The sequence below is a fragment of the Trachemys scripta genome, chromosome 24, assembly GCF_013100865.1.
Source record: "Trachemys scripta elegans isolate TJP31775 chromosome 24, CAS_Tse_1.0, whole genome shotgun sequence".
In the NCBI taxonomy this organism is placed as follows: domain Eukaryota; kingdom Metazoa; phylum Chordata; order Testudines; family Emydidae; genus Trachemys; species Trachemys scripta.
Window position 1 is genome coordinate 2,120,114 of NC_048321.1, and position 26,649 is coordinate 2,146,762.

Sequence of the window (26,649 nt, forward strand, 5' to 3'; positions counted from 1 at the left end):
CCCTGGACAGACACACACAGACTCGCCCTAGGTGGCGCTATCCCAGCCACGCTCTTTAATCAGCTAATAAATAGTGGGGCGGGGCCCGAGCCCCATAACACTGAGGATGAGGAGGGAGCAGATGGCGTGCAGGCTGGTTGGGGGGCTCACACACACACACAGCCCCCACCAGCAGCGGCGAAGGGCAAGAGGCCCAGGCCAGGAGACAACGACCCAATGCCTGGTGGGTACTGAGCCCTCTGGGAATCGAGTGTTTGGAGAAGGGGGCAGAGCCATGGGCAGTGCCCCTGGCACCGCACGGAGCCTGCCCCAAGGGTGCCCCTGCTCTAGCACAGAGAGGACCCAGGAGTCCTGGCTCCAAGGTAGGGGGGTGGGGGAACTGCCCTGGCCACTCCCCACAGTAACACCGTGCAGCTAGACCACTTAGAAAGTCAATTCCTAGCCCAGGCTGGATGGGTTCCCCCAGGCCACGACAGGCCCCCAGCCAGCAGACACGGGGGCTGTACCCAGCTGGCAGCCGCAGTCCAGCCACCATTGTCCTGGGTTGCAGGCAGAGGGCGGATCGGGGGGGCAGAGCCGGCCCCCTGTGTCCCACGGTGCGGCCTCCACCTAGCTGTCACCACAGACACCTGCTCCGCCAGGGGGGTGGCAGGAGAGCAGGGCAGCCCAAGCCAGTGCTGACGCCAGCTAATGGCCAGGTGCTGCTGACCCAGCAGGAGAAGCAGACCCTGGGAGGCGTCCAGGCGGCGCTGACCCGGCCAAGGGAGCCAGCCGGCGAAGGGTGTCCAGGCGGCACCGACCTGGCCGAGGAAACTGGCCTGCAGGGGGCGTCCAGGCGGCGCTGACTCAGCCGACGAGGGGCATCCGGGCGGCACTGACCCGGCCAAGGGAGCCAGCTGATGAGGGGCGTCCAGGTGGCGCTGACCCAGCCGAGGGAACTGGCCTGCAGGGGGCGTCTGGGCAGCGCTGACCTGGCCAAGGGAACTGGATGATGAGGGGTGTCCTGGCGGCGCTGACCTGGCCAAGGGAGCCAGCTGAAGGGGGGCGTCCAGGTGGCGCTGNGACCCAGCCGAGGGAACTGGCCTGCAGGGGGCGTCTGGGCAGCGCTGACCTGGCCAAGGGAACTGGATGATGAGGGGTGTCCTGGCGGCGCTGACCTGGCCAAGGGAGCCAGCTGAAGGGGGGCGTCCAGGTGGCGCTGACCCGGCCGAGGGAGCCGGCTGAAGGGGGGCATCCAGGTGGCGCTGACCTGGCTGAGGGAGCCGGCCTGCAGGTGGCGTCCAGGCGGCGCTGACCCGGCCGAGGGAGCTGGCCAACGAGGGGCGTCCGGGTGACGCTGACCTGGCTGAGGGAGCCGGCCTGCAGGTGGCGTCCAGGCGGCGCTGACCCAGCTGCAGTCTCAGATCCAGCTCAGTCTCCCGTGGCCCCTGGCGGCCAGCACAGCTTCAGGAGATGGCGTCAGCCTGGCCTGGCTCCGGGGGCGGTTCTGCCATCATGATGCCCTGGTGCAGCTTCTCCAGGGAGACCTTCATCTGTGGGGGGGAGGGGGGGGGAGGCAGGAAAGGTACCAGTTATTGCCGAACGGCCGACAGCCAATGAAGAGGGCTTCAGCCTTGTAGTCCTGGCTCCCACCCCACCCCTCCCCCCATCTAGACTACACTCCCCTCAGAGCAGGGAGAGAACCCAGGAGTCCTGGTGCCCAGACCCCCAAACACACTAACCCCACTCCCCTCCCAGAGCTGAGGAGAAAACCCAGGCATCCTGGTTCCCAGCCCCTCTACTCTAATCAGTAGATGACACTTTCCCCAGTGACTCCTCTTTCCTTGGGCTCCCATTAGGGTCTTGCTGCCAGGCAGGGGGTGCTCCAAGTAGCTCTGGGTGCAGGACTCAGGGGCTGGGTGACTGCACATTAGCTCTGCTGGCCCCAGGCTCTGCACGAGCAGAGCTGCAGGCCTCCCTGAGCAGGGACCCAAAGAGCCGAGCGAGCCTGGCCCGACCCGGCCCAGCAGCATCACCTCATCCAGCAGCTCCACAGAGGCCTCCAGGATCCGCCTCCACTTCTGCACCTCGGCACCATGGAAACGCCGCTGCAGCTCTAGGACCTCGGCCCACTCGCCTGCTGTCCGAGGCAGCTTCCTGGGGAGCAGGGGGTCACTGCCAGCTGAGATGGGGATTGCCCCATCTGCCCCAAATGCCAGCTGCTGGGACCCCTCCCCTGGCACCTCAACCCCACTTCAACAATACCCAACCCCCTTACCCCCAGGATTGCCCCCATCACCTTGGCCTGTGTTCCCCATACTACCCCCTCCCCCACTGCCAGAAATCTCCCCATTCCCCTCCCTGGCAGCCCCCCCGCGCCGGGATCACTCACCCTCGGGCCAGTGCGGAGGCCTGCCAGGCCTGGAAGGCGCGGGCTGTGTGCTCCAGCGCCCACAGCCGGTATAACAGCATCACATTGAGAACCACCAGGACCAGCAGGCTGGGGGGAGAGGGAGGATGAGGGGCTGGCAGAGCCCCACCACAGGCCTGATGCTGGTAAGGGTCACCCAGTGTCCCTAGGACACAGCCTTGTGTACATGGGGCAGAACCCAGGCATCCTGGTTCCCAGCCCCCTGCTCTAACCGCTACACCTCACCCCCACCCCCTCCCAGAGCCGGGGAGAGAACCCAGGAGTTCTGGCCCCACCCCCCAGTTACATGTGTGGCTGTCTCAGGCCCCATCTCCCTGCCCAGAACATGCTCAAGGCAGACTGTCAGATTTGCATACTGTGCTCTGATTGGTGGGGTCTGGAGCTGAGGCCTGCCATCACTCGGCATGTCAGTGGTATGTTGGCCAATCAAAGCGCAGTATGCAAATCATGCCACCTCAGTCAGTGCTCCAGAGAAATGGGAGCTCAGAACACTAGGGACGGGGCTCAGCAGGGCAGGGCTGATGCTGGGGGGAGGCAGGGATGGTGCTGGGGGGTGTCTGGGGGCACAAAGGGGGCAGGGGGTCCATGGCAGCCAGCGGGACATGGGCGGGGGGGCGGGGGGTCACACTGTACCTCACACAGATCCTGTGAGGCAGCAGAGACAGAAGGAAGGAAAGAGACACGTAAGTCCTCACCCCTGAGAATCATCCCATAACTCCCTCCACATGCAGCCCCCCATCCCATACACAGCACTTCTTACACAATCCCTCCTCCCCACACAGTCCCCCCCCCAACACTCCCCCCACCAATAGCTCCTGTCTGGCCATACAGAGAGCAGCTCTCATCCCCCACCCCCACCCCAGTCCAACTCCTACATCCCAACTCGGGAAAGTGTCTGTGGCTCTGCCCCCAGGGGTACCCCTGCTCTGCCATACCCCCTCACATCACCCACAGAGCTGAGCCTGAGCCCAGCCCTGGATGGGTGTGACCCAAATTCTGGACCCTCCCCACACACAGAGCTCCATCCCCCCATTATTCCCATCAGAGCCCTGCCCCAGCTCCCCACATTATGCCCCCCAGAGCCCTGCCTGGCCCCCCACATCACTCCTTCAAAGAGCCCCAGACCCCATTAGTCCCATCCCCCCATAGCTCAATCACCCACCCCTGCCTCCCCATAGCCCAGCCCCGCATGTCCCTTACACCAGGCTGACGATGAGGATGAGGGTGGACACGGTGGGGCCCCGGCTCCGCTCCATGAGCTGCTGGGAGAGTCGGGCTGCCAGGCTGCCTGCGGGGAGAGGGGGCAGGTTAGGCGGGGACCAGGCCAGCCCCATGGGCCCAGGAGTCACTCCCCATAGGGGACTGCAGCAGCCTGTCTCCCATTCTCTGGCAGGGAGGAATAGCTGTCCCTGCAGGCTCCCTGATGGGGGATCATCGGGGACAAGGCATGTTCCCCCTTACCAGGGGACGGTGATGAGGGAAGGCTCCAGACAGGGCGATGGGGATGGGGGATAGGGATGGGGACGAGTTTGAGGGGGGCGGGTTCCCTTTGGGCTGGAGATGGGGTTGGGGTGGGTTCTGGGGGCAGGATACAGGAGGGGGCACATTTCCTTTGGGTGGGTTGTGGGTGGAGGGTTGGGGGCAGGTTCCCCTTTACCCGATGGGGGGGGCGACAGGTTCCCTCTGGACATGGGCGGGGATGCGGTGGGTTACAGGCAGGGGCGGGTTTTCCCTTACTGGAAGGGCGCAGGGTGCGGGGCCCCGTCTCGCTGGGGGGCAGTGTGGCCAGGGTGGGCTCAGCATGGGGGGCCCTCCAGCCCAGTGTGCGCTTCCTGCGGCGCAGCCCAGCCAGCAGCCCCCGCGGCTCTATCCCATGGCCACTCTCCTCCAGCAGCGTCTTCTCCGCCCGTGCCAGCGCCAACCCTGCAACACCAAGGGGGGTGAGACGCCCGTGCCAGCCCCGCCATGCCGGAGGGTGAGATGCCTGCGGGGGGCACATGCACCCCATGAAGCCCAGAGGGAGAGAGCCATGTGGAGCCCAGGGCCCATCCAACTGTGTCCCTCCAGCTGCCCTCAGCCCAGCTGTCACCCCCACCCAACCAATGGATTTATTGGGAAACCCCCTCCGATTGGCAGCCTGCCCTCCCCAGCCCCCTCGCTTCACTCGCCCCCCTCCTCCCACCCCTCATGGGATATGACGCAGTGAGAATTTTCTTAGTATTTTGTTGGGTGCTGGACGTGCCTCAGTTTCCCCAGTGTGCTGCATGTTTACCTAGCTGGAGGGAAAGGGGGTTTAATTTTGCAGAGACCCAGAGAACCAGGTGGGACTGTTGAATGGCTGCCTGGACCCAGACAATGGCTAGACATTTTGTAACTCAGCAACTGATAACCCAGGGGCTACAGCCAAAGAGAACAAAGCTGAGGTGGAAGCCAGGTGACCCTGTTTGCCCTGAAGGGGAACAAAGGATGGAGGAGGGGCAGCTGGGCATGACTGAGGGTGGGCTGCTGGAAACGGGGCTCAGCCTCCTGTTGGGGGTCCCAGGTGGAGATCAAGGCTTGGAGCTCTGGGTCTGACCAAGATGGCCGTGGCTGGAACTTCCTGGGTTCGGTGCTAACAAAGAACTTGCCTACGCTGTGCTCCAGATGGCTGATAAACCTTCTGTGTCACATGCTGGCTGAGTCACTGTAATTGCGGAGTTGGGGTTCAGGGCTCTTTGGGGGCATGTGAGGCTTCCCCAGGTGTCACATCCAGGCGGACTCCTTGTGGGGAGCTCAGTGAGAAACAGGGGGCTAAATGCTCCGAGCTCAGACCCAGGAGGTGCTGAAGCCAAGGAGGCTTCTTGCCCCAGTGAGAGTGTTATACTCAAGAGGGTCCTGCCTGGGTTTGATTCAGAGCTGTTCAAAAGCACCGAGCCTGTGACACGGCCCCACCCACCCAGCCCCCCTCGCCTTGCCTGCCCTCCGCCCATGTCACCTCCCTCGCCTCAGCCGCCTGCGCAGCCCCGTCCACATTGCCCCCCAGTAGCCTCTTACCCCCCCCATATCTCCATCCCTGCCCGATACCCTCTGACAGCCCCCACCCCCCACAGGCACCTCCGAGTCCACAGAGCACTCCCAGACTCCAGTGCTGGGCACGCTTTTCAGCACCTGCCCTCTTACCCCGACACTAGCCATCCCTCGCAGTCCCCATCCGTCCCGCCCCCCGTCCCAGGTGCCAGACACCCCATACCCAGGTGCTGGAAGTACTCCTCCACGCCGCTCCATGTGTTCTTTTCAATCAGGGCTCTCACAAGGTTCCAGGGCTGCTTCCGGTACCGGATCTCGGAGGAGACTCTGGGGAAGGCAGAGTCGGGGGGGGGGGGGAGGTGTGTCAATGACCTGCTCCTTGGGGAGCACTGGGGTGGAGGCGAGCTGCCAGGCCAGGATGCTGGGAAGCAGCTCCCTAGAGCAGATGCGGTGGGGTCCTGTTGCCCAGAGATTCCCAGCAGCAGACCCACCCGTCACAAATCCCAAGGCCAGAAGACACCATTGTGCTCATCTGAGCTGAGCCATCCCTAGCATGGGCCTGCCCTGAACGAACGCCTGCCCCCACCCCACGGCTGCAGCAGAGCTTCAGCGGGGTCCTGGCTCCAGCTCTAGTCCCCCATGGCCAAGAAAGATCAGCTCCACCCAGGCCGGGAGCTGCAAGACACTCAGCCCGAGCTCCTGAGAGGGACGGGAAGAGCTGAGCTTGGTTAGCCCCCAGTGCATGTTGAGAGGCTCCATGTGCACCCCATAAATCCAGCAGGGGGTGGGGGCAGGTCAGGGCACAAGGCCCAGTGGGGCAGGACGGGGCACAAGGCCCAGTGAGGCCGCACTGGGCAGGTACCTGTGGCGGTGGCGGGAGCAGGGCCGGCTCCAGGCACCAGCCCACCAAGCTTGTACTTGGGGCGGCACCTGGAGGGGGGCGACACGGCGCGGTGCTCCGGCTCCGGCCGCCGGGGAGAGCGGAGCCGCAGTGGGCTCGCCGCCTTCCCCCGGCGCTCTGGCTGCCGGGGAGAGCGGAGCCTGTGGCGGGCTCGCTGCCCTCCTCCCGGCGCTCTGGCCTCCGGGGAGAGCGGAGCCCCGGCCGGGCTCTCCGCCCTCCTCCTGGCGCTCTGGCCTCCGGGGAGAGTGGAGCCCCGGCTGGGCTCTCCGCCCTCCCCCCGGCGCTCCGGCTGGTCGGGGAGAGCGGCCCGCGGCCAGGCTCGGCGCCCTCCTCTGCCTTGGGAGGCAAAAAAGCCAGAGCCGGCCCTGGGCAGGAGAAAATGGTTTCTGATGGCTGGAGGTGGGATGGTCTGTGGCAGCCCCAAGAGCCGGGGGAACCAGTCCTGTTGCAGACAGAGCTCAGGACGTCCCTGGAGGGGGTGCTCAGATGGGGCTGCCTGCCGGGTCAGGGACCTGCCAGCCCTACGTGGGCTTTACAGATGGGCAGTGAGTGGGAATCTGCACAGCCTGGGAGATTGTTCCAGGGCTTAGTTCTGGGCACAGTTCAGTTCCAGGCTGATTTAGTTCCAGCTTCAACTTCCAGCCGCTGGCTGTTCGTGTTGGACTTTTGTCTGCTAGAGAGACGAGCCCAGCACTGGGTGTCTGATCCCAAGCAGCATGGCCAGACAGGAGCCTCACTCTTGACCCTACTCTGGGTTAAGGGAAAGAGCTGGAGCTCCGGGAGCCTCTCCCTCTCAGGCAGGGTTCCTGACCCTTTCCTCATTCTCAGGGCTCTTCCTGGACCCCTCCCCAATTTATCACCATCCTCCTTGGCTTGTGGGCACCAGAACTGGACACAGGGGCCCAGCAGCGTCACACCAGGGCCAAACCTAGAGGGAAAATCACCTCCCTGCTTCTTCTCAAGATTCCCATTTGTGCACCCAGGGCTGCATTAGTCCCTCTGGCCCCAGCGTTGCATGGGAATCCATGTTCAGCTGGTATCTCTTTGGGAGATGCCACGGCTGGCGGCAGGAGGGAACACTGTTGACGTAACACACCTAGATCTTCTACAGCCTTTGACTTGGGACCACACGACATTTAGAGTGACAAACCGAGACTGCTACGAAATCAGCGTGGCCCACACTGAACGCATTCGTGGCCGGTTAACTGACAGGGCCCAAAATGAACCCTGTAAACAGGAACCAGCCCTTGAGGGGGGTGTCTCCAGGGGGTCCTGTAGGGATTGGGGTCTCAGCCTGTGCTATTTGCAGCTTTATCAATGGCCTGAAAGAAAACTTCAATTCATCCCTGGTCACATCAGCAGAAGACACAGACATTGGGGAACAGGAAATAACGCAGAGGCCGGATCACTGGCACAGAGCCACTGGGATGGGGGACGCCACAACCCCCAAATCTTTTCACCATCCCTGCTCCACACAGAGGAGGGACAGAGTCCCCCCGGTCTGAGTGTGTGGCCAATGCTCTTTGTGCCTAGCTGGACAGTTACATGGAGACGTATTACAAGGCACCATGTGCTCATGGCCAGCTCACCAAGCCGTACTGATTTTGCATCAATCTCGGTTTGTCACTCTAAATGTCATGTAGTCCCAAGTCAAAGGCCGTAGAGGATCTAAGTGTGTTACATCAACACTGTTCCCTCCTGCTGCCAGCTTTGACATCTCCTCCCAAAGAGATCAAGCTAGCAACAGGATCTATTTTCAATAAACCCATGGCAATTGGCATTAATTCCATCCCCCTCCTTTAATTCATTATTAACTGAGTCCATATCAGCTGCTCCTTTCTCTCTCCCAGGATTGCTGTTAGGCTGTCAGCACTATAAGCACCCAGGCCATCCCCTTTACCCTTTTTAAAAGAGCGGCACAACAGTAGTTTTCTCCCAGATCTCTGGAACTTCCCCAGTGCTCCAAGACTTATTGAAAATCAACCTTAATGGGCCAGCGAGTTCCTCAGCCAGCTCCTTTCAAACTCTTGGATGCAAGTTCTCTGGACCTGCTGATTTCAAAGGATCTGACTTTCATAGTGTGGAGCAGCCGTGAGACAAAGAGAGCCAGCCACCAGAGGAATTCCCAGCACCACTCTCTGGATGGGGGGTGCCCCCCCCAAACTCCCAGTGCAGAGGGGCTCTGAGGCGGGGCGGTACCTGAGGCGGGCCGTGCCTGTAGCCAGCGTGCTGATGCAGTAGCGGTGGGCAGTGTAGAAGTAGTCCTGGTAGGGGATGCCCTGCGTGATCACCTCCGAGTCCACCACGCAGGCACCACTATCGGGGCTGGCACGGAACAGGGTCTGGGAGGAGGCCAGCTCTGCTCATCTCATCACAGGCCAGAAACAGCCCTGCATTGTCCCGCCACGCCTGCTGCCATCCTGCACTTGCTACCCCCTCCCCCCCACGGTTGCCACCCCGCCCCAGCAGTCCAGCCCCCCCATGCAGTCCAGCCCCACCCGCCGCCCCGCGCAGTCCAGCCCCCCCATGCAGTTCAGCCCCATCCCTGACCTGCCACCCCGCCCCGCGCAGTCCAGCCCCACCCCTGACCTGCCGCCCCACCCCGCGCAGTCCAGTCCCCCCCACCATGCAGTCCAGCCCCACCCCTGACCTGCCGCCCCACCCCGCGCAGTCCAGTCCCCCCCACCATGCAGTCCAGCCCCACCCCTGACCTGCCGCCCCACCCCGCGCAGTCCAGTCCCCCCCACCATGCAGTCCAGCCCCACCTCTGACCTGCCGCCCTGCACTGCGGAGTCCAGCCCCCACACCTGCTGCCCCCTACCATGCAGTCCAGCCCCACTCCATCCAGCCCCCCCATCCCGCTGCTCCTTCACACCCTCCTGGGGCTCCGCTGCCCCCTCACCTGTGTCTCCACCACAGCAGCTGCCTTAGGCCCCAGCGGGTTGCTGAGGGGGATGGTATAGGAGAGGACACGGCTCTGGTGGCACTTGCTCTTGCCACTCCATGAGGTCAGCGTCACGTCTGGGGAGAGCAGGGGGTACCATCAGGGCGGGGGCAATCGTCCACTCAGGGGCCTTCCCCCATCTCCCCCCACGCATGCCTCTCATCCCCAACTCCCAGATACAAGGCCCTGCGTGGCCCAGTGGGGCACCCGGCAGCATGAGCTGGTGACCCATGTCCTCCAGCCAGCACAGGCCACACGGGTCGTGTGCAGCGCCAGGCATGGGCCTGGTGCCCAGTCCAAGGCCTCCCCTGCGCTGCCGTTGGCAGCTCCCTGGAGCACCAAGCCCAGAATCTCTGAGGGCAGCGGGTCCCAGGTGTTGGGCGATGCCCCACTGCGCTGCCCTCCTGTGCCCACCACACATATGCCCAAGACCCTTGGCCTGGCTGGCGCGGGGTGTGTGCCCTGGGGGTGGAGAGTGCCCTCGCCCTGCACTGGCTGCTCCTGGCCCAGCCCCACTCAACTTCGGGATCTCTGCGAGGCCGCCTGGCCTGGAGCTACCGTGTCCCCTGCCCCATACACCTCGACTCGGGCCAGCAGCGCCCCATGGGTGTCCTGAGGAGTGAGCCAGACCCAGCCCAGCTGTCATCTGGAGGGTGGAAGGGGGCAGCCAGCTTGTGGCCCCAGGGAAGACTCAGCCCCAGCCCACGCCCCTGCCCTGCCCCACCTGTGAACTTGCGCTGGCCCAAGAAACTCTGCATGAACGGCGAGTCGCTGAAGAGCATCTGCTGCAGCCGCTCGGCCCCCAGGCAATAGACGCAGTTCAGCAGCAGCCGCCCGGGCAGGTCTGAGAAGGCGTCCACCTCCCCTGGGGGGAGAGAGGGGTGAGGAGCTGCCTGGGTCCTAACCCAGTTCTGGGAGGACAGTGGGATCAGAGCAGGCAGGCTGGGAGCCAGGACTCCTAGGTTCTATTCCTGGCTCTGGGAGGGGAGTGGGGCCTAGTGGTTAGAGCAGGGGTCTGGGAGCCAAGATTCCTGGGTTCTCTCCTTGGCTCTGGGAGAGAGGTGAGGCCTAATGGTTAAAGCTGAGGGCTGGTATGTTTGGGCAGGGCTGGGCTATCACCTTCATCCTGCGTGGAGGAGGAAGAGGAGGAGTTGCTGGTGTCAGTGGGGAGGTCCTCATGGGGTAGCAGGTCCCCCAGGGCAGGCAGCGGGGCCCCCCCCAGCACCGCAGCCTTCGGGGGCTCCAGCCCCGGTGTCACTGTGCAGTTGGAGGCAGTATCCGCCTGGCTGTCCACATTCTCCTCGGGGTCCTCTGCCAGCTGGGGGGAAGGGAAAGTAAGGGGGGCCCCAACATGGGCCCAAAACCTCCCCCAGCCTTGCCCCTTCCCTTCTCCAACCTCCCCTAGAACCTCCTCCAGCCCCAACCTTCCCTTCCCCAACTCCCCAAAGCTCCCCCATCCCCACCCCCTTCCTCCCCAACACCACCCCCACCTCCTATGGCGCTGGCAGCTGGCCAGCTCAGGGCAGTACCTGGAAGAGGGGTTAATTTACTATGTGTGGGTAACAAAGGGCCATTAACTAGGCTAACTAAGACAAGCCCATGCACTTGTGTTGATAGAAACCAATAACTGATGGTAACTGTATTTACCTACATCCTGGTGGCTGTAACCAAATTAACTGGTACCTGAAAATCCTTTTCACCTCTTGTCACTCTGTATTACCTGCACCTCCTGTATGCAGCTGTGCTCAGTTGTCAGTAGATGCAAAGGCCTGTAGCTAGCACGGAGTGTGAATTCACTGACCGGAGAACCATTTGGCTAGGGCATGTCAGGGCTATACAGTGTTTACAAGACCGAAGCTTCAGATTGAAGCATTCCATCTTCAAAGCAAGTGTTACTGGGACTTTTCACAGCCTCAAGTGTCCATCACGTGTTGTGACGGATTTTCTGTGTGGACACCTATCCGCTGGCTCTGTGTGCGGGAGAGCTATAAATACACCATTCATGGGCCTGAGCCAGCACCTCTGGTCTGCTGAACTCCGACCAGAGAGTCTGAGCCATTGGACTGAGAACGGGACACCCGGAAAGATTCGTGGAAGGACTCTAAGAGATTTATGGAGAATTCACCAACATTAAATCTCTGCTAACAACTGGTCTCATATATTCTCATTCACCTGTAATGTATTTTATCTGCTTTGACTTTGAATAATGCTCAGGTCTTTTCTTAGTTAGTTTTAGACACTAAAGAAAATGGCTACCTGTATTGTCTATGGGAAGATCTGACCTGAGGTAAGTGACGAGTCCTTTGGGACTGGAAGAACCTAATGTGTGGGGAATTTGGGTTTAATCGCCTTTCATCGCAAAGTGCAGGTTGTCTGGGGGGTAATGAGGGGCTAGAATGGCAAGGGACTGTCTGTGTTCCGTGGTAAAACGGGTAGAGTGATCCAGAGGTACGTTTCAGTGCTGGCTTGGTGAAACTGAATGATAGAATACACCCCCAGCCTCGGGTGTCCATCCTATTTTCTGGCCGTCTGTCCTGAGTTTGGCTTTCTCAGCTGTGAGTCACTCCAGGCACCGTGACACCTCCCACAACCCCACCCCCTGAACCTCCCCAGTCCCCCCAAACCTCCCCCGGCCCTGCCCCCTCCCTTCCCCAACTTGCCCCCACCAACCCTTCCCCCCACTCACCGAGGCGGCCCCATCGCTGCTGCTAGCCAATGAGTGGAAGCTCTGACTAGCAGCTGTCCTGGCCAACGTGGGGCTGGGCTCCAGCTTGAGGTCAGCAGCGCAGGGCAAGGCCAGGTCTCTCAGCTCCATGTCACTGAGCTCCCTGGCTGGCCTGGAGGGGAGGGAGGGGGGGGGAGTCACTGGGGCGCCAGGGGTCGCACAAGTGTCAAGGTCACTGGGTCCCGCGGGGTCGGGAATCGCATCAGGGCAAGTCTCGGGGTCAGACACGGGGGGGGGGGGGGGGGGCGCCGGCGTTGGCGGGGGGGGGGGGGGGAAGGGCAGGCACCAGCTTATCCCAGGGGGGCAGGGGCTTCCCATTCGACAGAGGTCCCAGGGTTCCCAACACCTCGGGTGGGGCCAACCTACTCTCGAGGAGACAGCTCCCTGCCAGCTCCCCCTTGGGCAAGAGGACCCAGACTCTCTCATGGGGCGGTGGGGAAGGTGCGGGGGGGGGGGAGCCAGACCTGAGGGCACTGCAGCAGAGGTCGGAGGCCTGTGGCTGGCCCCACACGGGGGGGGGAGGGGGGCTCACACTCACCCCAGGCCATTGAGCTCGTCAGTGGGAACAGGACAGACGTAGTCATCGTCCTCACTGGTGAGGCCGAGCTCAGCGCCGTAGCCCTGGTGAACAATATGCCAGAGCTCCCGGGGAGACAGCGTCTGGGGGCGGGAGACAGCGTCGGGTGGGGCGAGAGACAGCGTTGGGGGGGGCGGGGTTTGGGGGGGGGAATCCGGGGGGGCACAGAGGGAGGCTTGGTGGTGGGGCCCGGGGTCACTGCTCGCGTCCCCCCCCTCTGCCACTGTCCCCCTCTCCAGATGCTGTCTCCCTGCCAGACGCTGTCCCTTTCCCTGCCACTGTCCCCCCCGCCAGACGCTGTCTCCCCCGGTGCTGTGCCCCTCCGAATGCTGGCCAGCAGCCACCCCGGGCCCCACCACCAAGCCTCCCTCTGTGCCCCCCAGGATTCCACCCCCAGATCCTCACCCCCAAATTGCCTTCTATCATCCCCCACCCCCACCCCGGGTGCATCTGTACCTTCTCCAGCAGCGCGTTCTGCCACAGACGGAAGATCAGCATGAAGCAGCGATCACGGGCTCCAAATGAGGTGAAGAAATGCTGGGGGGAGGGGAAAGTGAGACCCGACCCCTGGCTCTCCTGGTGCCCCTCACTCCCGACCCGCAGCACCTGCTAGCCCAGCCCTGGGCTCCCCCTCTCTGCAGCTCTGCTGGTGCCCCTCACTCCTGACCAGCAGCCCCTGCCAGCCCAGCTCTGGGCTCCCCCACACCTGTCCCACTCCTTCCCACAAGGAGGCCCAGCAGGGCACTGATGCTGCTCAGACAGTGGCCTCCAGATGCCAGGAAACCCCCCTCCCACCAGGCCCCATCTCAGAGTGACCCGGGAGAGGCCAGACTCAAATGTCCCTGGGGCAGCACTTCTGTGAGGGGCAGGGATGGGGGTTACCCTCTTGGCACTCCCCAGCCCTGCCTCTTGCGGATCAGGGGGTCCCCACCTGACCCCTCCTCGGGTGAGGATGCCAGCACCCACACAGAGCGGCAGGCAGGACCTATCCCCTCTCCCTGTGGGGCTGCCCCCAGGGGACCCACCCGGCTGTCTCTGTGTCTACCCTGCATCGGGCAGGGGCACCTGGGACGCCATAGTCCTGCTGGGAGGGGCTGTGCGGAGGCTGGACAGGGGTATGGGGCTGCCCCCCAAGGAGAGGGGCCCAGAGTGGGGGGAGCCCCGGCCCCATCTCACCTTGTCGGCCGCAGTGCAGACCTGGATGGCATTGGGAATCAGCTTGGCCATCTTCTCCTTCTTCAGGCATTTCACCTCCCGCAGCGGGACAGAGATCTGCAGGGGGCAGCAGTCAGGGGGCAGCGTGGCAGGAGGGGCAGGGTTGGGGGGAGGTAAAAGAGAAGCTGGAGGTGGCCCAGGGCAGCAGTGGGAGGGGCAGAAGGTGCCTGGAGGGGAAGGGAAGCTGGAGGCGGCCCAGGGGAGCAGTGGGAGGGGCAGGGAGTACCTGGGGGAAGCTGGCAGCCCAGGGGAGCAGCGGGAGGGGCAGGAAGCTGGAGGCACCCAGGGCAGCAGTGGGAGGGGCATAAGGGCACCTGGGGGGAAGGGAAGCTGGACAGGAGGAACAGAGTTGGGGGGGGGGTGGTAAAAGGGAAGCTGGAGGTAGCCCAGGGCAGCAGTGGGAGGGGCAGGGAGGTGCCTGATGGGGGAGGAGAAGCTGGAAGCGGCCCGGGGCAGCAATGGGAGGGGCATAAGGGCACCTGGGGGGAAGGGAAGCTGGGTAGGAGGAGCAGGGTGGGGGTGTAAAAGGGAAGCTGGAGGTGGCCCAGGGTAGCAGGGAAGTGATGAAGTGGGAATTTTCTTAATGTTTTGTATGAATACTGTGTGTGCGCCTCAGTTTCCCTTATGTGTCACATAAGTATCTAGGTGGTGATCATTGCAAAGTCCCCTAAGGGCAGGTGTTACTGCCAACTGGCTGCCTGGGCCCAGACAATAGCCAGACATTCTGTATCCTGGCAACTGATGACCAGGCCCATCCTCTGCAAGAGCCAGCTGCGAGGAGTTGGAGAAAAGCAAGAGGTGGAGGCCAGGTGACCAGTTTGCCCAGGAAAAAGACAAAGGATGGAGGAGGGCAGCTGGGTGTAACTGAGGCTGGGCTGCTCGAAACTGGGGAGTCTCCTGGTTTTGGGACTCGGGGGAGAGCCCAGGGATCTGTGTCTCCCCCAGATGGACTCTGCTGCTCTCTGTGCTAACAAGATCTGTCCTATGCTGTGTTCCAGTTGGCTGCTAAACCGTCTGTAACACACTGGCTGACTCCCTGCTGAGTGCAGAGCTGGGTGCATGGCCCTTTGGGGCGTGAGGCTTCCCCAGGTACCTAGTCGGGCAGGCTCCCTGCGGGGAGCTCACAGGGTGAACAGGTCAGACCCAGCAGGCGCTGAAACTGAGGAGACTGACCCTGGTTACAGTGTGCCTAGGGGTGTCACACTACTCGAGGGCCCTGGCTGAACTTCACTCAGAGCTGTCCAGAGCACCCGGACTATGCACCCGTGACAAGGAGGGGCAGGGTTCTGGGCCCCTGGGTGGAGAGGCAGAGGAGGTGGCCCAGGGCAGTGGGGACATGGCAGGGCTTGCGGTCCCCTAGGGGGATGGGAAGCTGGAGGCAGCCCAGGGCAGATGGGGCAGGGCAGAGCTCAGGGACACTGAGGGGAGAGGGGCAGCGGCCCAGGGCACCAAGGGAGGTGCAGGATTCAGGGGCACCTGGAGGGGATGGGGGGGCAGAGGAAGCTGGCAGAGCCCAGGACAGTGTGGGGAGGTGCAGGGCTTGGGGTCCCTTGGGGAGATGGGAAGCTGGAGACAGTCCAGGGCATTAGAGGCAGGGCAGCGCTCAGGTGCAACGGGAGGGGGGAGGGGCAGCGGCCCATGGCAGCGAGGAGAGGTGCAGGGCTCGGAGGCACCTGGGGGGTGGGGCCTCAGGGTGCCTGGGGGAGGGGCAGAGGAATCTGGCAGGGCCCAGGGCGGTGGGGGAGGGGCAGGATTCAGGGGTGCCTGGGGGGCAGGAGGGCCGCAGGGCACCCAAGGGGGGGTCGGTCACTCACTGTTGTCTCCCAGCGGAAGATGTTGCTGTAGAAGCAGAGCCAGTTCTCCGACAGGTAGAGCCGCCCCTGGAGCAGGATGTCGCGCTGCAGTGCACAGGAGTAATCTGGGGAGAGGGGAGACGTCAAAGCCAGCCCAGTGGGGGGCCTGTGGCTGAGCTGGAGGAGGGGAGGCAGGGCTGGGCTAGCAGGGGCTGCCAGTCAGGAGTGAGGGGCACTCCCAAAGCTGGCGGGGGGCAGGGCTGGGCTAGCAGGGGCTGCCAGTCAGGAGTGAGGGGCACTCCCAAAGCTGGTGGGGGCAGGGCTGGGCTAGCAGGGGCTGCCAGTCAGGAGTGACGGGCACTCCCAAAGCTGGTGGGGGCAGGGCTGGGCTAGCAGGGGCTGCAGGGCAAGAGTGAGGGGCACCCGCAGAGCTGCGGGGAGAGGAGAGAGCAGCACTCCCATTTGACAGCACAGGGAGCAGGCCAGATCTGTGGGGGGAAGGGAGCTGCCAGTGTGGGGGGCCTGGGGAAAAGAGGGGGCAATAGGTCATGGGGAGTGGGTACAGCAGGAGCTAGAAGGCCAAGTGCCAGCACCGCCCCCCCCAGACACACGGGGGGAGCCCCCTGAGTGAGCAGGTGTGGAATAGTTGTGAAAACATCTGGGGGACAAGTGAGAAGATGGGGGGGCTCATCCATGGCTCCCCTCCCTGCTCAGCCTGTTCCTTTGCACCCACATTCCCTCCCTGCTGGCCCCTGCTGCCCCTCCACTGGCCCTGCCCCCATGCCAGCCCCACCCTAGTGCCCCTCCCCCATGGCCCCCCTCACCCACAAGCAGCCGCTCGCTCTCCGGCAGCCCCTTGAAGATCCTGCGGAAATCCTCATTGCGCTGTTTGTACGTGGGGCTCAGCATCTGCGGGGGATCGGGCCTGTCAGGGGTGCAGTGGGCCATGCCCCACCCCCTGATACAGCGGGGAGGGGGACCCTCAGCTACATTTTTGGAGCATGCAGGGGCACCGGGCAGGGTCCCAGGGGGTCCCTGGGCCAGCCGCAGGAGGGACTCTGGGAGTGGGGGGGGTCCTGGGAGGGCAGAGTTGAGGGGATAGGAAAGTTCTGTCCAAGTTGCCCACCCTGTCCAGCCATTGGCTGCTCCAGGAAACAAAGGGGGAGGGGTCAGGCTGTGGCTCTCCCACAGCTGAGCAGAGCTATCAGGGAAAGGAGAGAGCTCAGAGTACCGCCTGCCCCTCCCTCAACCCCCAGCCAATCCCCTCCCCCTCCAGCCATGCTCCTCCCCTGCCCCTCCCCACCCAACTCCACATCAGAAATCATGGGGAAGAGGGGAGCATAAACCAAGCCCCTCCCCACCCCCCTTCTTACTCCTCCCCCTCACTGCCTCCCATCTCTGCCCCCCATCTCCAGTAGGGCTGCAGTGGGGGGGGAGAGGGGAGGGAAGGTCTCTGAAGGGAGCAGGGGGGCTGGGCTCAGCCCCATGAATGGGGGCCAGGACAGACAAAGCCCAGAGAAGGGGTGAGGGGCACAGCACAGGGCTGGGGTAGCGATGGGGGGCGGGGGCTGGAGGGTGTTGTAGGGCTGGTCTGCCCCACCCCAGGGATGCACCCAGCTCTGGGCTGTGCTCAGATGGGGGAGGTCCCCAGAGTCCCTCCTGCCACCCCCTCCCACAGCTGCCAGGGTCAGAGATAGGGGCAACAGGGGGGAGGCGTAGCTGAACCCTGGGAACTGGGCAGTGTGTGGGGTGCTGGGGCCGCAGGCAGAGCCGCGGGGACTCACGCTGTACCAGCTTTGCGCTTTCTGCAAGGGAAAGAGAGAGATAGGTTAGAACAGGAACCCCCCAGGGGTACACCCCCAAATCCTGCTCCCACCAAGACCCCCAGTCCCCTGTGGTACCCCCCAAAGCCCTGCTCTCCCAGGACCCCCAGACGCATCCCAAAGCCTGCTCCCCGAGGGATACACCCACAAGCCCCCAAGTACTTGCCACCCCCACCCCGAGAGCCCTCCCCTGAGCATGATGACCCAGGGGATACCTCCCAGAACCCCCCCAGAGGCTGGCCCCCAGGAATGGCCCCCAGAACACCCCCCAGATGCTGGCTCCCCAGGGAATACCTCCCTAGAATACCCAGGACCCCCACAGAGCCCTCAGTACTGCAATGCAGAGCTCCTCCACAGGGATCCCAACAGCCCTGGATCCAGGGAGTCCCCAAACAACCCTCAATACCCTGCAGAGCTGGGGGGCAGGGCTGGTCAAGCAGGGGCTGCAGGTTGGGATTCAGGGGCACCGGCAGAGCTGGGGGAAACCCAAGGCTGGGCTAGCAGGGCTGAATGTCGGGATTAAGGGGTACTGGTAGACCTGGGCTGGGCTAGCAGGGGCACCCAAAAAAAGTCCCCAATATCCTGGCACACCCCCCACAGACACCCACAGCCCCCCAGGATCCAGCCCCCCTCACCTTGCTGTTGCGGATGAAACTCCTGGCACTCAGTGGGTAGTTGAGGGGGGCAGACAAGGGGCCCCGCTCTGGGACACTCTCTGTGCTCTTTTCCACCATGGCATCTGCAGGGAGCTCTGGGGAGGTCCGGGGGGGCAGCAGTAGGCGCTTCCGCAGGGACGGAGAGCTGCTGGGGCTGCTCCGGGGGGAGGGGCTGCCTGTGCTGGGGGAAGACAGAGTGAGAGGGGCCCCATGTATTCCTCCAGCCCCCCTCCCCATTCGCTCCCCTTCCCTTAGCCCTCCAGTGCCTCCCTTCATCCCCTGCTCCCCATCTCTGCCTGTGGCACACTGTACCTCAAAATAGCACCCTGTAACTCCCATAGTCATCAGTCATATATAGTTGTGATATTTCATACAAAGAATGCCATGTATGAGATCATATGAAAGGTCATGATCTGCTGAAACCCCTTGTTCTGTCCAAATATGTATATTGTTAGTGTGTATGAAGTTATGAGATTGTGCTATATGGTTGTTACTGAAATATGTTCTAAGTTTGAGAGTCTGTACTATATGGTGGTGACCCCAGCCCAGGAGGGTGTTAATCGACCATTAATCAGTAGGGGGGTTGTAATCAAGTGATTTACAATTCAACAACAGTTGTGCAAGCACCACACCAGGGGATCGCTCAACCCTGTGACTCAGCAAAGCGCACCAGGACCTATCTGGGCAAGTGTCTTCCAGGCACATGGACTGAGGATATAAAATAGGGAACAGTGGCATCATGCTTTGGCCTTTCTCCTCCCCTGGAAGCAACAAGGACCTGAGAAGACAAAGAACTTCAGCAAAGGAGACTGGTCCCAGGTTTAAGGGAGAAACCTGTGTATTATGAATAAGGCTGCAAGTCTTTCATGGAGGTCATGGACTTCCACAGGTGCAGTGGCTGGTGCGGCTGACCCCAGGGAGGCCCGAGCAGCTGGGGCAGCCCTGGGGCCAGCTGCACCAGCCACTGCTCCGGCAGCCCCAAGCAACTGGTCCCAGGCGCTGCCCCAAGCTGCAGTCCGGGAGCAGCAGCAGTGCCCCAAGCTGCCCCTGCCAGGAGGGGTCACAGGCAACCCCACACCTCCAGGAGCAGCAGCGGCAGCAGGGCTCCGGGCTGCCCCACACCCCCAGGAGCAGCAGCAACCGCTGGAGCACCCCCACCCCAGCAGCAGCGTTGATTGGAGCACTCCGCCACCCCCCCCAGTACCTAAGATTTAGTTAGGGGTATTTTTAGTAAAAGTCACGCCAAGTCACTGGCCATGACTTTTTGGTTATTGCCCATGACCTGTCTGTGACTTTTACTAAAAATACCCGTGCCTAAATTGTAGCCTTAATTATGAACTGTAACATCCAGTGGGGTGAGAAACTTGCTTGAAAATACTGCCAAGTATGATAAGGTTTAAGATTTAGGTTGTGTGGTTATTTTTATTTTCTTTGGTAACCATCTCTGTCCTTTTATGTCCACCACTTATAATCACTTAAAATCGATCTTTCTGTAGTTAATAAACCTGTTTTATATTTTACCTAAAACAGTGTGTTTTGCTTGACGTGCTTGGGAAACCTCAGCTTGGATACAAAAGCTGCTGCATGTCCTCCCCATATAGAGGGAGGAGCAAACTGGGTTATAAACTTACATTGGTCAGGCTTCTGCCCAGGGCAGGACGGTACAGCTCAGAGGCCAAAGTCAGGGAGCCGGGGGGAACTGGCTGGTGCCTTTTGCTGTGTGATTCATGAAAGTTTCAGAGGCCTTCATGCAATCTAGCTGGGTGTGGGGATCCACCTGCTGTTGTGCTGATTGATGGAGAGGATGGGGGGCGGGTTGCTGCTTGTCATTAGCAAAGCATATTGAGAGACAGCCCAGACTGGAGAGTGAAGGGGGGGTATAGCAGTACCCCAGTTCCAGATTGTACCCTGGGGATCCCATCCCCCCCCCATCCCCCCAGCTCAAGACAGGGCTGTTCTTGGGGCTAAGGACTAGAAACAGGAAATGCTTCTCCCATGGGGTGACATGACTCTGATTCCAAAGAGGGCACCTGGGAATGCCTGAAATGAGGGGACAGCTCTGAGCAGAGGAGACCCCCAAGGAGGAAGAGCCACGGGTGAGGGGAGCTCGTGGGTCTGACAGGGGGTAGTGCCAGCTAGGGGGGGCATGGGTGTGACATGGGGTAGTGCCAGCTGGGGGGGGGCCTGTGGGTCTGATGGGGGGTGGTGCCAGCTGGAGGAGGGGGGGCTTGGGTGTGACAGGGGTAGTGCCAGCTGGGGGGGGCTTGTGGGTCTGATGGGGGGTAGTGCCAGCCGGGGGGGGGATGGGCTGTGGGTCTGATAGGGGGTAGTGCCAGCCCAGTGCAGTGGGACCAAGCTGGAACCGACCCACCCATCTCACAAAATGGCTATTTGTTCTCAGCTCCATCCCGACTCCACTCCCCAGTGCAGCCAAATGACTCCATTGCCCCCGTCCACTCCCAGCCCGACCCCAGCACACAGAGCCGAGGGGAAAGAGCCAGTACTGCAGTGGCCGGGGCTGCAGGTCGGGAGTGAGGGGCACTGGCAGAGCTGGGGACAGGGATGAAGCTGGCCAGTGTTGCTGCCCCTAAAACATCTCTCACCCTCCCCCCTCCCTCTGCTCATCACATGCCCCCTCCCCCACCCCCATGTCCCATCGTGCCCGACACTTACTGGCCACCTGGGACTCAGCCTACTGCCAAGGGAAGCATGTGGGGGCCCTACTTCCTGGGCAGCTTCAGATCTGGTTGCTGTTGCCCCCACCCCTCCCAACAGGTGGCCAGGGCCAGCCTGACACTGTGACAGCTGCTGGGGGCCGGTGGGTGAGTGGGAGGGGGCCTAGAACCTCCAGAAGAGCCAGGGCAGGGGCAGCATTAGACACCCACGTATCCCCCCCAGCTGGGTTCAGGCCAAGCAGGAAGGGGGTCATGGCCAGCACTGGCCCCAATGTCCCCGTACAGTGCTATGGGGCGCTGTGCTGCAGGAAATGTGGCTGGGGCTTGGGGGAGGGGGTTGCTGTGGGGAGAGGACCCCCTGCTGACCTTTCCACCCCCTGCAGCACAGGCCCCCTAGTGCCAGCTGGGGCATTGGGGCTGGCACCGACTGCCAGGGAAGAGTGCCCCTTGCTGATCCCCGGCCCCACTCCTTGGCCACCTACCAGGGTCCAGAAGGTCCTGAGATTCCCCTGGCCACTGCCATCAGCTGGGCCACGCCTTTGGCTGTAGGACTCTGGTGGCTCCTAGGGGCCCAAAGTGACAGGGGTTCTGGGGCCCATCACATGCAGCAAGATGCTGCCAGTCCCAGGCCTGGCACATGGGGCCCCTGGCTGCAGGAGAATGGCTGGGCCAAGACCTGGCACCAACTTGCAGAGGGAGGTAAATATGGGGCCGATCCAGCTAGCTTGGCTGGGCTTGAGGGGCTGTCTGTCTGGCCAGTGACTGCCAGCAACCTCCGGCCCCATCTGACGTTGGGGGGAGCCCAGAGAGCATCCCTCAGCCCAAGTAGGATAGACCATGCAGGACAGCTCTGCCGGTGCACCTCACTCCCAACTTCTGCCAGCCCAGCTCTGAGCAACCCCGACCCAGCTCTGCCGGTGCCCCTCATTCCCGACCCGTGGCCCCTGCTAATCCAGCTCTGGGCTACATAAATCCTGGGCCAGAAGGGACCACTGCGATTATCTAGTCTGGCCAGAGAAATTCCCCAAAATAATCCCTAGCACAGAGCTTTGAGAAGAACAGCGCCTCATGGTTTAAAAATGGCCAGTGATGGAAACATTGGAAAAATTAATTCCCTCCCTGTTCAAATGAATGCCTCATTTCCCGCCTAAATTCATACGCTTCAACCTCCAGCCGCTGGGTCATGATTGGGGTGTCTGACTCCCCTCCCCCCCCCCCCCCCCCCCCTCCTCGCCCTCGCCCCCCCCCCCCCCCCCCCCCCCCACAGCAAGGCCAGAGGGGAGCCTCTCCCTCTCCTGACCCTTTCCTCATTCTTGGGGCTCTTCCCAAGCCCCTCCCCAATTTATCACCATCCTCCTTGACCTGTGGGCACCACTGGACACAGGGGCCCAGCAACATCACACCAAGGCCAAACCAAGCCTCCCTGCTCTCCTGGAGATTCCCATTTGTGCACCCAGGGCTGCATGATCCGACCCAAGTCCTTTTCAGTGTCCCTGCTCCCCAGGACAGAATCCCCTGGCCTGCGAGTGTGGCCGATGCTCTTTGTTCCTAGCTGGACAGTTACATGGATTCGTATTAAATAGTCACCACCCCCTCTCTGCCAGTGCCCCTCACTCTTGACCTGCAGCCCATGCTATTCCAGCCCTGGGCTCCCCCCACTTCCACCGATGCCCCTCTACTCTGCCCTGCCATCCTGGGGAGTGTCTCTAGGAGATGATCTGGGGGCACAGAGGGAAAGGATAGATGGGCATTGCATGTCTCAGAGCCCCTCGAGCCTGCGTTCTAATGCTGAAGGGGGCAGACACTCAGCCTGTTAAAGGGTCTGTGTCCCAGCTGTGCACAGAGATTCCTGAATGCAGGGCCCCCTGCCCTGCCTGGCCCACTGCCCTCCCAGGAATCTCCAAGAGCACAAAGCAGTCAGGACAGACACTCAAGATGCCCAGGCCCCTCACCCACCATGGGAGGGCATCAGCCCTGCCCCGATTGCTGCCCCTTGGCGTGCTTGCAGAGGGATTTGGGGGTTGGCGAGGCCTGGCCTGCCCTGTTCCTGCAGTGCCCTGGGCCGGCACAGACCCGACGGGATGCTGGCATCCTAGCCACCGCGGGCCCCAGGCTCTCTGGGATCTGCCTGCTGCAGGCACCCATGGCCCCAGGCACTGCTTCGCAAACAGATTCCTAGAGCAGCGATTCTCAACCAGGGCTCCCTGGGGGGCTCGAACAGGTTTCAGGGGATCCATCAAGCATGGCTGGCGTTAGACTGCTTGCTACCCCCTAATGCGGCCCTGGCTTGTATATACAGAAAACCCAATTGTGGCACTGCTGGACCATGGAGATTTTATAGCATGGGGGTGGGGGGAAGACCTCAGAAAGAAAAAGGGGGAGAACCCCGTCCTAGGGCAGCTCTGTAGTTCAGACAGCTGGCATCAAGCTGGGAGAGGGACCCAGGTGTCCGGCTCAGCTGAATGCAGGGAAAGGTACTACAGGTGCCAGTCTCTCCACAGGGCCCATCGCTACCCAGACCCCCAGGGCTAGAGCAAATGCCAAAGGCCTGTGCCCAGCCCAAGATCCCCAGCCAGGAGCTCAGCGCAGGGCACTAGGCAGCACCGGGCTCAAGGCCGAGCACTCGCTCAGCACAGCCTGGGAACCTGCCAGCAGGGCCGCCTGGGGACGGGGGGGGGCAATTTGCCCTGGGCCCCGCAGGGGCCCCCACAAGAATATAGTATTCTATAGTATTGCAAGTTTTTTTAATGGAAGGGGCCCCCAAAATTGCTTTGCCCCAGGCCCCCTGAATCCTCTGGGCGGCCCTGCCTGCCAGGGAGTGGGAAGGGGGCTCGGAACAGAGAAGGCAGAGCAACAACAGCCCAGGAGAGAACCCAGGAGTCCTGGCTCTCAGACACCCTTCCCCACAATTCTAGAATACCAGAGCCCATTTCCTTAACCTCCATCCCCGCTCACCCCATCCCTCCCCCCACACTCCCCTCCCCCCATGCCCCCGCTAACCCCATCCCTCACCCCACACTGCCCGCTCACTCCGCCCCCCACCCCACCCCACCCGTCACCCCACACTCCCCGCCCCCATCCCCCCGCTCACTCCATCCCTCACCCCACACTCCCCGCCCCCATCCCCCCGCTCACCCCCCACTCCCTGCCCCCCATCCCTCGCCCCTCATCCCCACCCCGGCGCCCCCTTACTCGAACATGGCCTGTGTCCCGGCCCGGCCGGCCGGCCGCCCTGCCTCCCCGCGGAGGAAGAGGAAGGAGCCAGAGGCCCGGCGGCTTCCTCCCCTCCCCCTCTCCGCGCTCCGCCCGCTGCACAAAGGGATGGGGGCTGGGCATCAGGATGCCTGGGTTCTCTCTCTGGCTCTGGAAGCGCCCCCAACCCCTTGGAAAGCAGCGGAGGCTTCCAGGAGAACCCCCCAAACCGCCTCCCGGGTGGCAGCCTCCCCCCCCGCCCCACAACAAGCACAGGGTCACTGGGCAGCGCAGCCCCCCTGAGCGACACACCGCCCCCCCCCACCGGCCCTCCGGCCACGCACCGAACCCGCCCCCACCCCCGGCCATGCATCGACCCCCCCACCGGCCCCCTGGCCACGCACCTCCTCCCCCGGCCCCACAACAAGCACAGGTGTCACTGGGGAGAGAAGCAGCACCCCTAGAGCCCCCCAGGCATGCACCGAGCCCCATGGCAGGGAGGGGCTGCTCTTGGGGTCTGACTCTAAAGCACCCAGCAGGGAGTGGGGCCCTCTGGGCCAGGTGCTGCCCACACCCCAGGGGCTTTGCTCCCTGCCCCCTACCACCCTGAGGCCCTGGGATGGGGGTGGGGTGTACAGCCCTGGGGAAGACAGGTGATGGCAGCACCTGGCCCAGATCAGAGGGGCCATGGGGCTCCCCCAGCTGCTGGCACCAGCTTGGCATCAGCACAGCCCTGTCCCATGGTGGCGATGCCCCCGGAACCAGGGAGGCCAAAGAAGCAGGGCTTGAATCCAGCAACACAAGTGCACCCACCCCCTGGCACCCACCATGTCCACCTCCGCACCCCCATCCCCTGCCACCGCCAGCCCTGTGCCCTCACCTCCTGCCACTGTCAGCCCCATGCCCTCAACCCCGCCGTTCCCAGTCCTGCGTACTCACCCCTTGCCACCCCTCAGCCACACACCCTCAACCCCGACGCCCCCGGTACAGCCGCCCTCACCCCCTGCCACCGCCAGCCCTGCACTCTCAACTCCGCCACCCCCAGTCCTGCACCCTCACCCCCGCCACCATCAGCCCCATGCCCTTAACCCCGCTGTTGCCAGTCCTGCATCCTCACCTCTTGCCACTCCTTAGCCGCACGCCCTCAACCCCGCCGCCCCTGGTACCACCGCCCCCAGTCCTGCACCCTCATCCCCTGCCACCCCTCAGCCCCACGCCCTTACTCCTGCTGCCCCCAATCATGTGCTCTCACCCCCTGCTATCCCCAGACACCAGCCCCGCCACCCTCAACTCCACCCCCCTGTCCTACACCCTTACCCCCCGAGTCTTGCGCCCTCACTCCCTGCCAGCCCCATACCCTCAATCCTGCCACCCCAGCCCTGAGCCTTCACTCCCATCATGCCCAGTTCACTCTGTCCCCTGTGGTGTGGGCAGGGAGGTCAGTACAGAGCGGTTCCCAGGCCAGAGGGGATCCTTGTCACCATCCTGGCTGCCCCCTGCATCACATGGGGGCACTTGATGCTGGCCAGGGAAAGGGGCCACAGCTAAAGCGGGACAAACCCAGCAGGACCTAGTCTGCCCCAGGGAGGATCTGCTGGCATGCCTGGACCGGAGCCCCCACAGAGCCATCCCGGAGTGTCCCAGCAGGACAGCACCAGTGCCCCCAGCTCAGCCACGTCCCTGGGGCCCTGGCCTCTAGCGGCAAAGCCCCCAGGGCTGGCGGAGCTTCCACCACATTGCTCTTCAGCTGGGACCACTCTGCCAGGCAGGGGTGGAAACAATCAGTTCCAGACTAGGAAGTGTGGAGCAGGCCGGTGGCTGCCAGCGTGGCCGCTGCCTGAGTGGGTGCCTGGGTAAGACAGCTGCTGGGAGCAGCCAATGCCCCGCCAGTGAAGCTGGTACCCACACCTCGAAGGGAGAACATGGCCATGCCATGTGGGGCTTTGGCTGGGACAGCACTGTGGGAAACCAGCATCCCGCAGCACAGCCCACACCCAGGGAGGCCTGGCCTAGGGCTGAGCAGCCCCTGGCCCCATGGAGCCATCTCAGCTGCTGGCAACACACCTGCTGAACAGCCATCCTGCCAATGGGCAGAGGGGCTCACCACATTCACATGCTGCCATGCAGCCCACACTCACACGGTGTCCAGGAGTCACAGGTTTGGTGCTCTGGAACTGTGAAGCCAGCCCAGACTCTCCCCATCAGGGTTCTCTTACTCCAGGGCAAGAAGCTTCTGCAGCTTCAGTGCTTCCTGGGTCTGACCTTGGAGCATTCAGCCCCCTGTTCACCCTGTGAGCTCCCTGCAGTGAGTCCACCCCACTAGGACACTTGGTGAGCCTCACATGCCCCCAAAGGGACCACGCAGCCAGCTCCGCAGCCACAGGAACTCAGCCAGCTTGTGACACAGAAGGTTTATTAGTCAACAGGAACACAGCATAGAACAGAGCTTGTTAGCACAGAGAGCAGGAACTTTCATCAAAGTCCATCTTGGGGAAGGGCATCTAGGGCCCTGGCACCCTTTCCCCTGAGTCCCAAAACAGGAGACTGACCTTCCAGCTACCTGGCCTCCATCAGGCCCATCGCCCCTTCTCCTTCCTTTGTCTCATTCCCTGGCCAGCAGGTCACCTGGTCTCTTTGTTCTCCAACACCTCCGGCTGATTCTGGCAGAGGAGGGGGCCCAGCCATCAGTTGCCAGGCCAGACCTGCCCTCTAGGGGTCCCTGCAATGATCAC

General features: G+C 62.7%; 1 protein-coding gene across 10 annotated transcripts; it reads right to left on the reverse strand.

Moving 5' to 3' along the window:
• Positions 1–1,245: 1,245 nt before the first annotated feature.
• Positions 1,246–24,076, reverse strand: GRAMD1A (GRAM domain containing 1A). Of its 10 annotated transcripts, none has more exons than XM_034756490.1 (20): positions 23,918–24,076; positions 18,030–18,231; positions 17,363–17,376; positions 16,396–16,480; positions 15,593–15,696; positions 13,740–13,835; positions 13,020–13,100; positions 12,525–12,646; positions 11,948–12,098; positions 10,381–10,579; positions 9,986–10,126; positions 9,220–9,338; positions 8,517–8,659; positions 5,640–5,743; positions 4,148–4,333; positions 3,611–3,698; positions 3,044–3,055; positions 2,372–2,479; positions 2,016–2,136; positions 1,247–1,532 (listed from the first exon to the last, which is right to left on the reverse strand). In XM_034756490.1, exons 1-20 carry the CDS (start codon positions 24,059–24,061, stop codon positions 1,446–1,448), a joined length of 2,307 nt encoding a protein of 768 aa, XP_034612381.1. In that variant the 5' UTR covers positions 24,062–24,076; the 3' UTR covers positions 1,247–1,445. The 10 variants fall into 10 exon arrangements, with proteins under 10 accessions (XP_034612388.1, XP_034612381.1, XP_034612384.1 ...); XM_034756493.1 differs by having other exon boundaries at positions 17,356–17,376; positions 23,918–24,000; XM_034756494.1 differs by having other exon boundaries at positions 18,030–18,226; positions 23,918–23,998.
• Between the last annotated feature and the right edge of the window lie 2,573 nt (positions 24,077–26,649).

What these genes read in the sequence shown, in the direction of transcription:
- GRAMD1A (XM_034756490.1), bottom strand. Translation starts at nt 24,061, where the DNA reads ATGCCCAGCCCCCATCCCTTTGTGCAGCGGGCGGAGCGCGGAGAGGGG. An exon ending in AGAACGCGCTGCTGGAGAAG is followed by an intron (nt 12,647 to 13,019) that starts GTACAGATGCAC and finishes TCCCGCCCCCAG; the next exon opens with ACGCTGTCTCCCCGGGAGCT. An exon ending in GCCTCCGCACTGGCCCGAGG is followed by an intron (nt 2,137 to 2,371) that starts GTGAGTGATCCC and finishes CCTGCTCCCCAG; the next exon opens with GAAGCTGCCTCGGACAGCAG.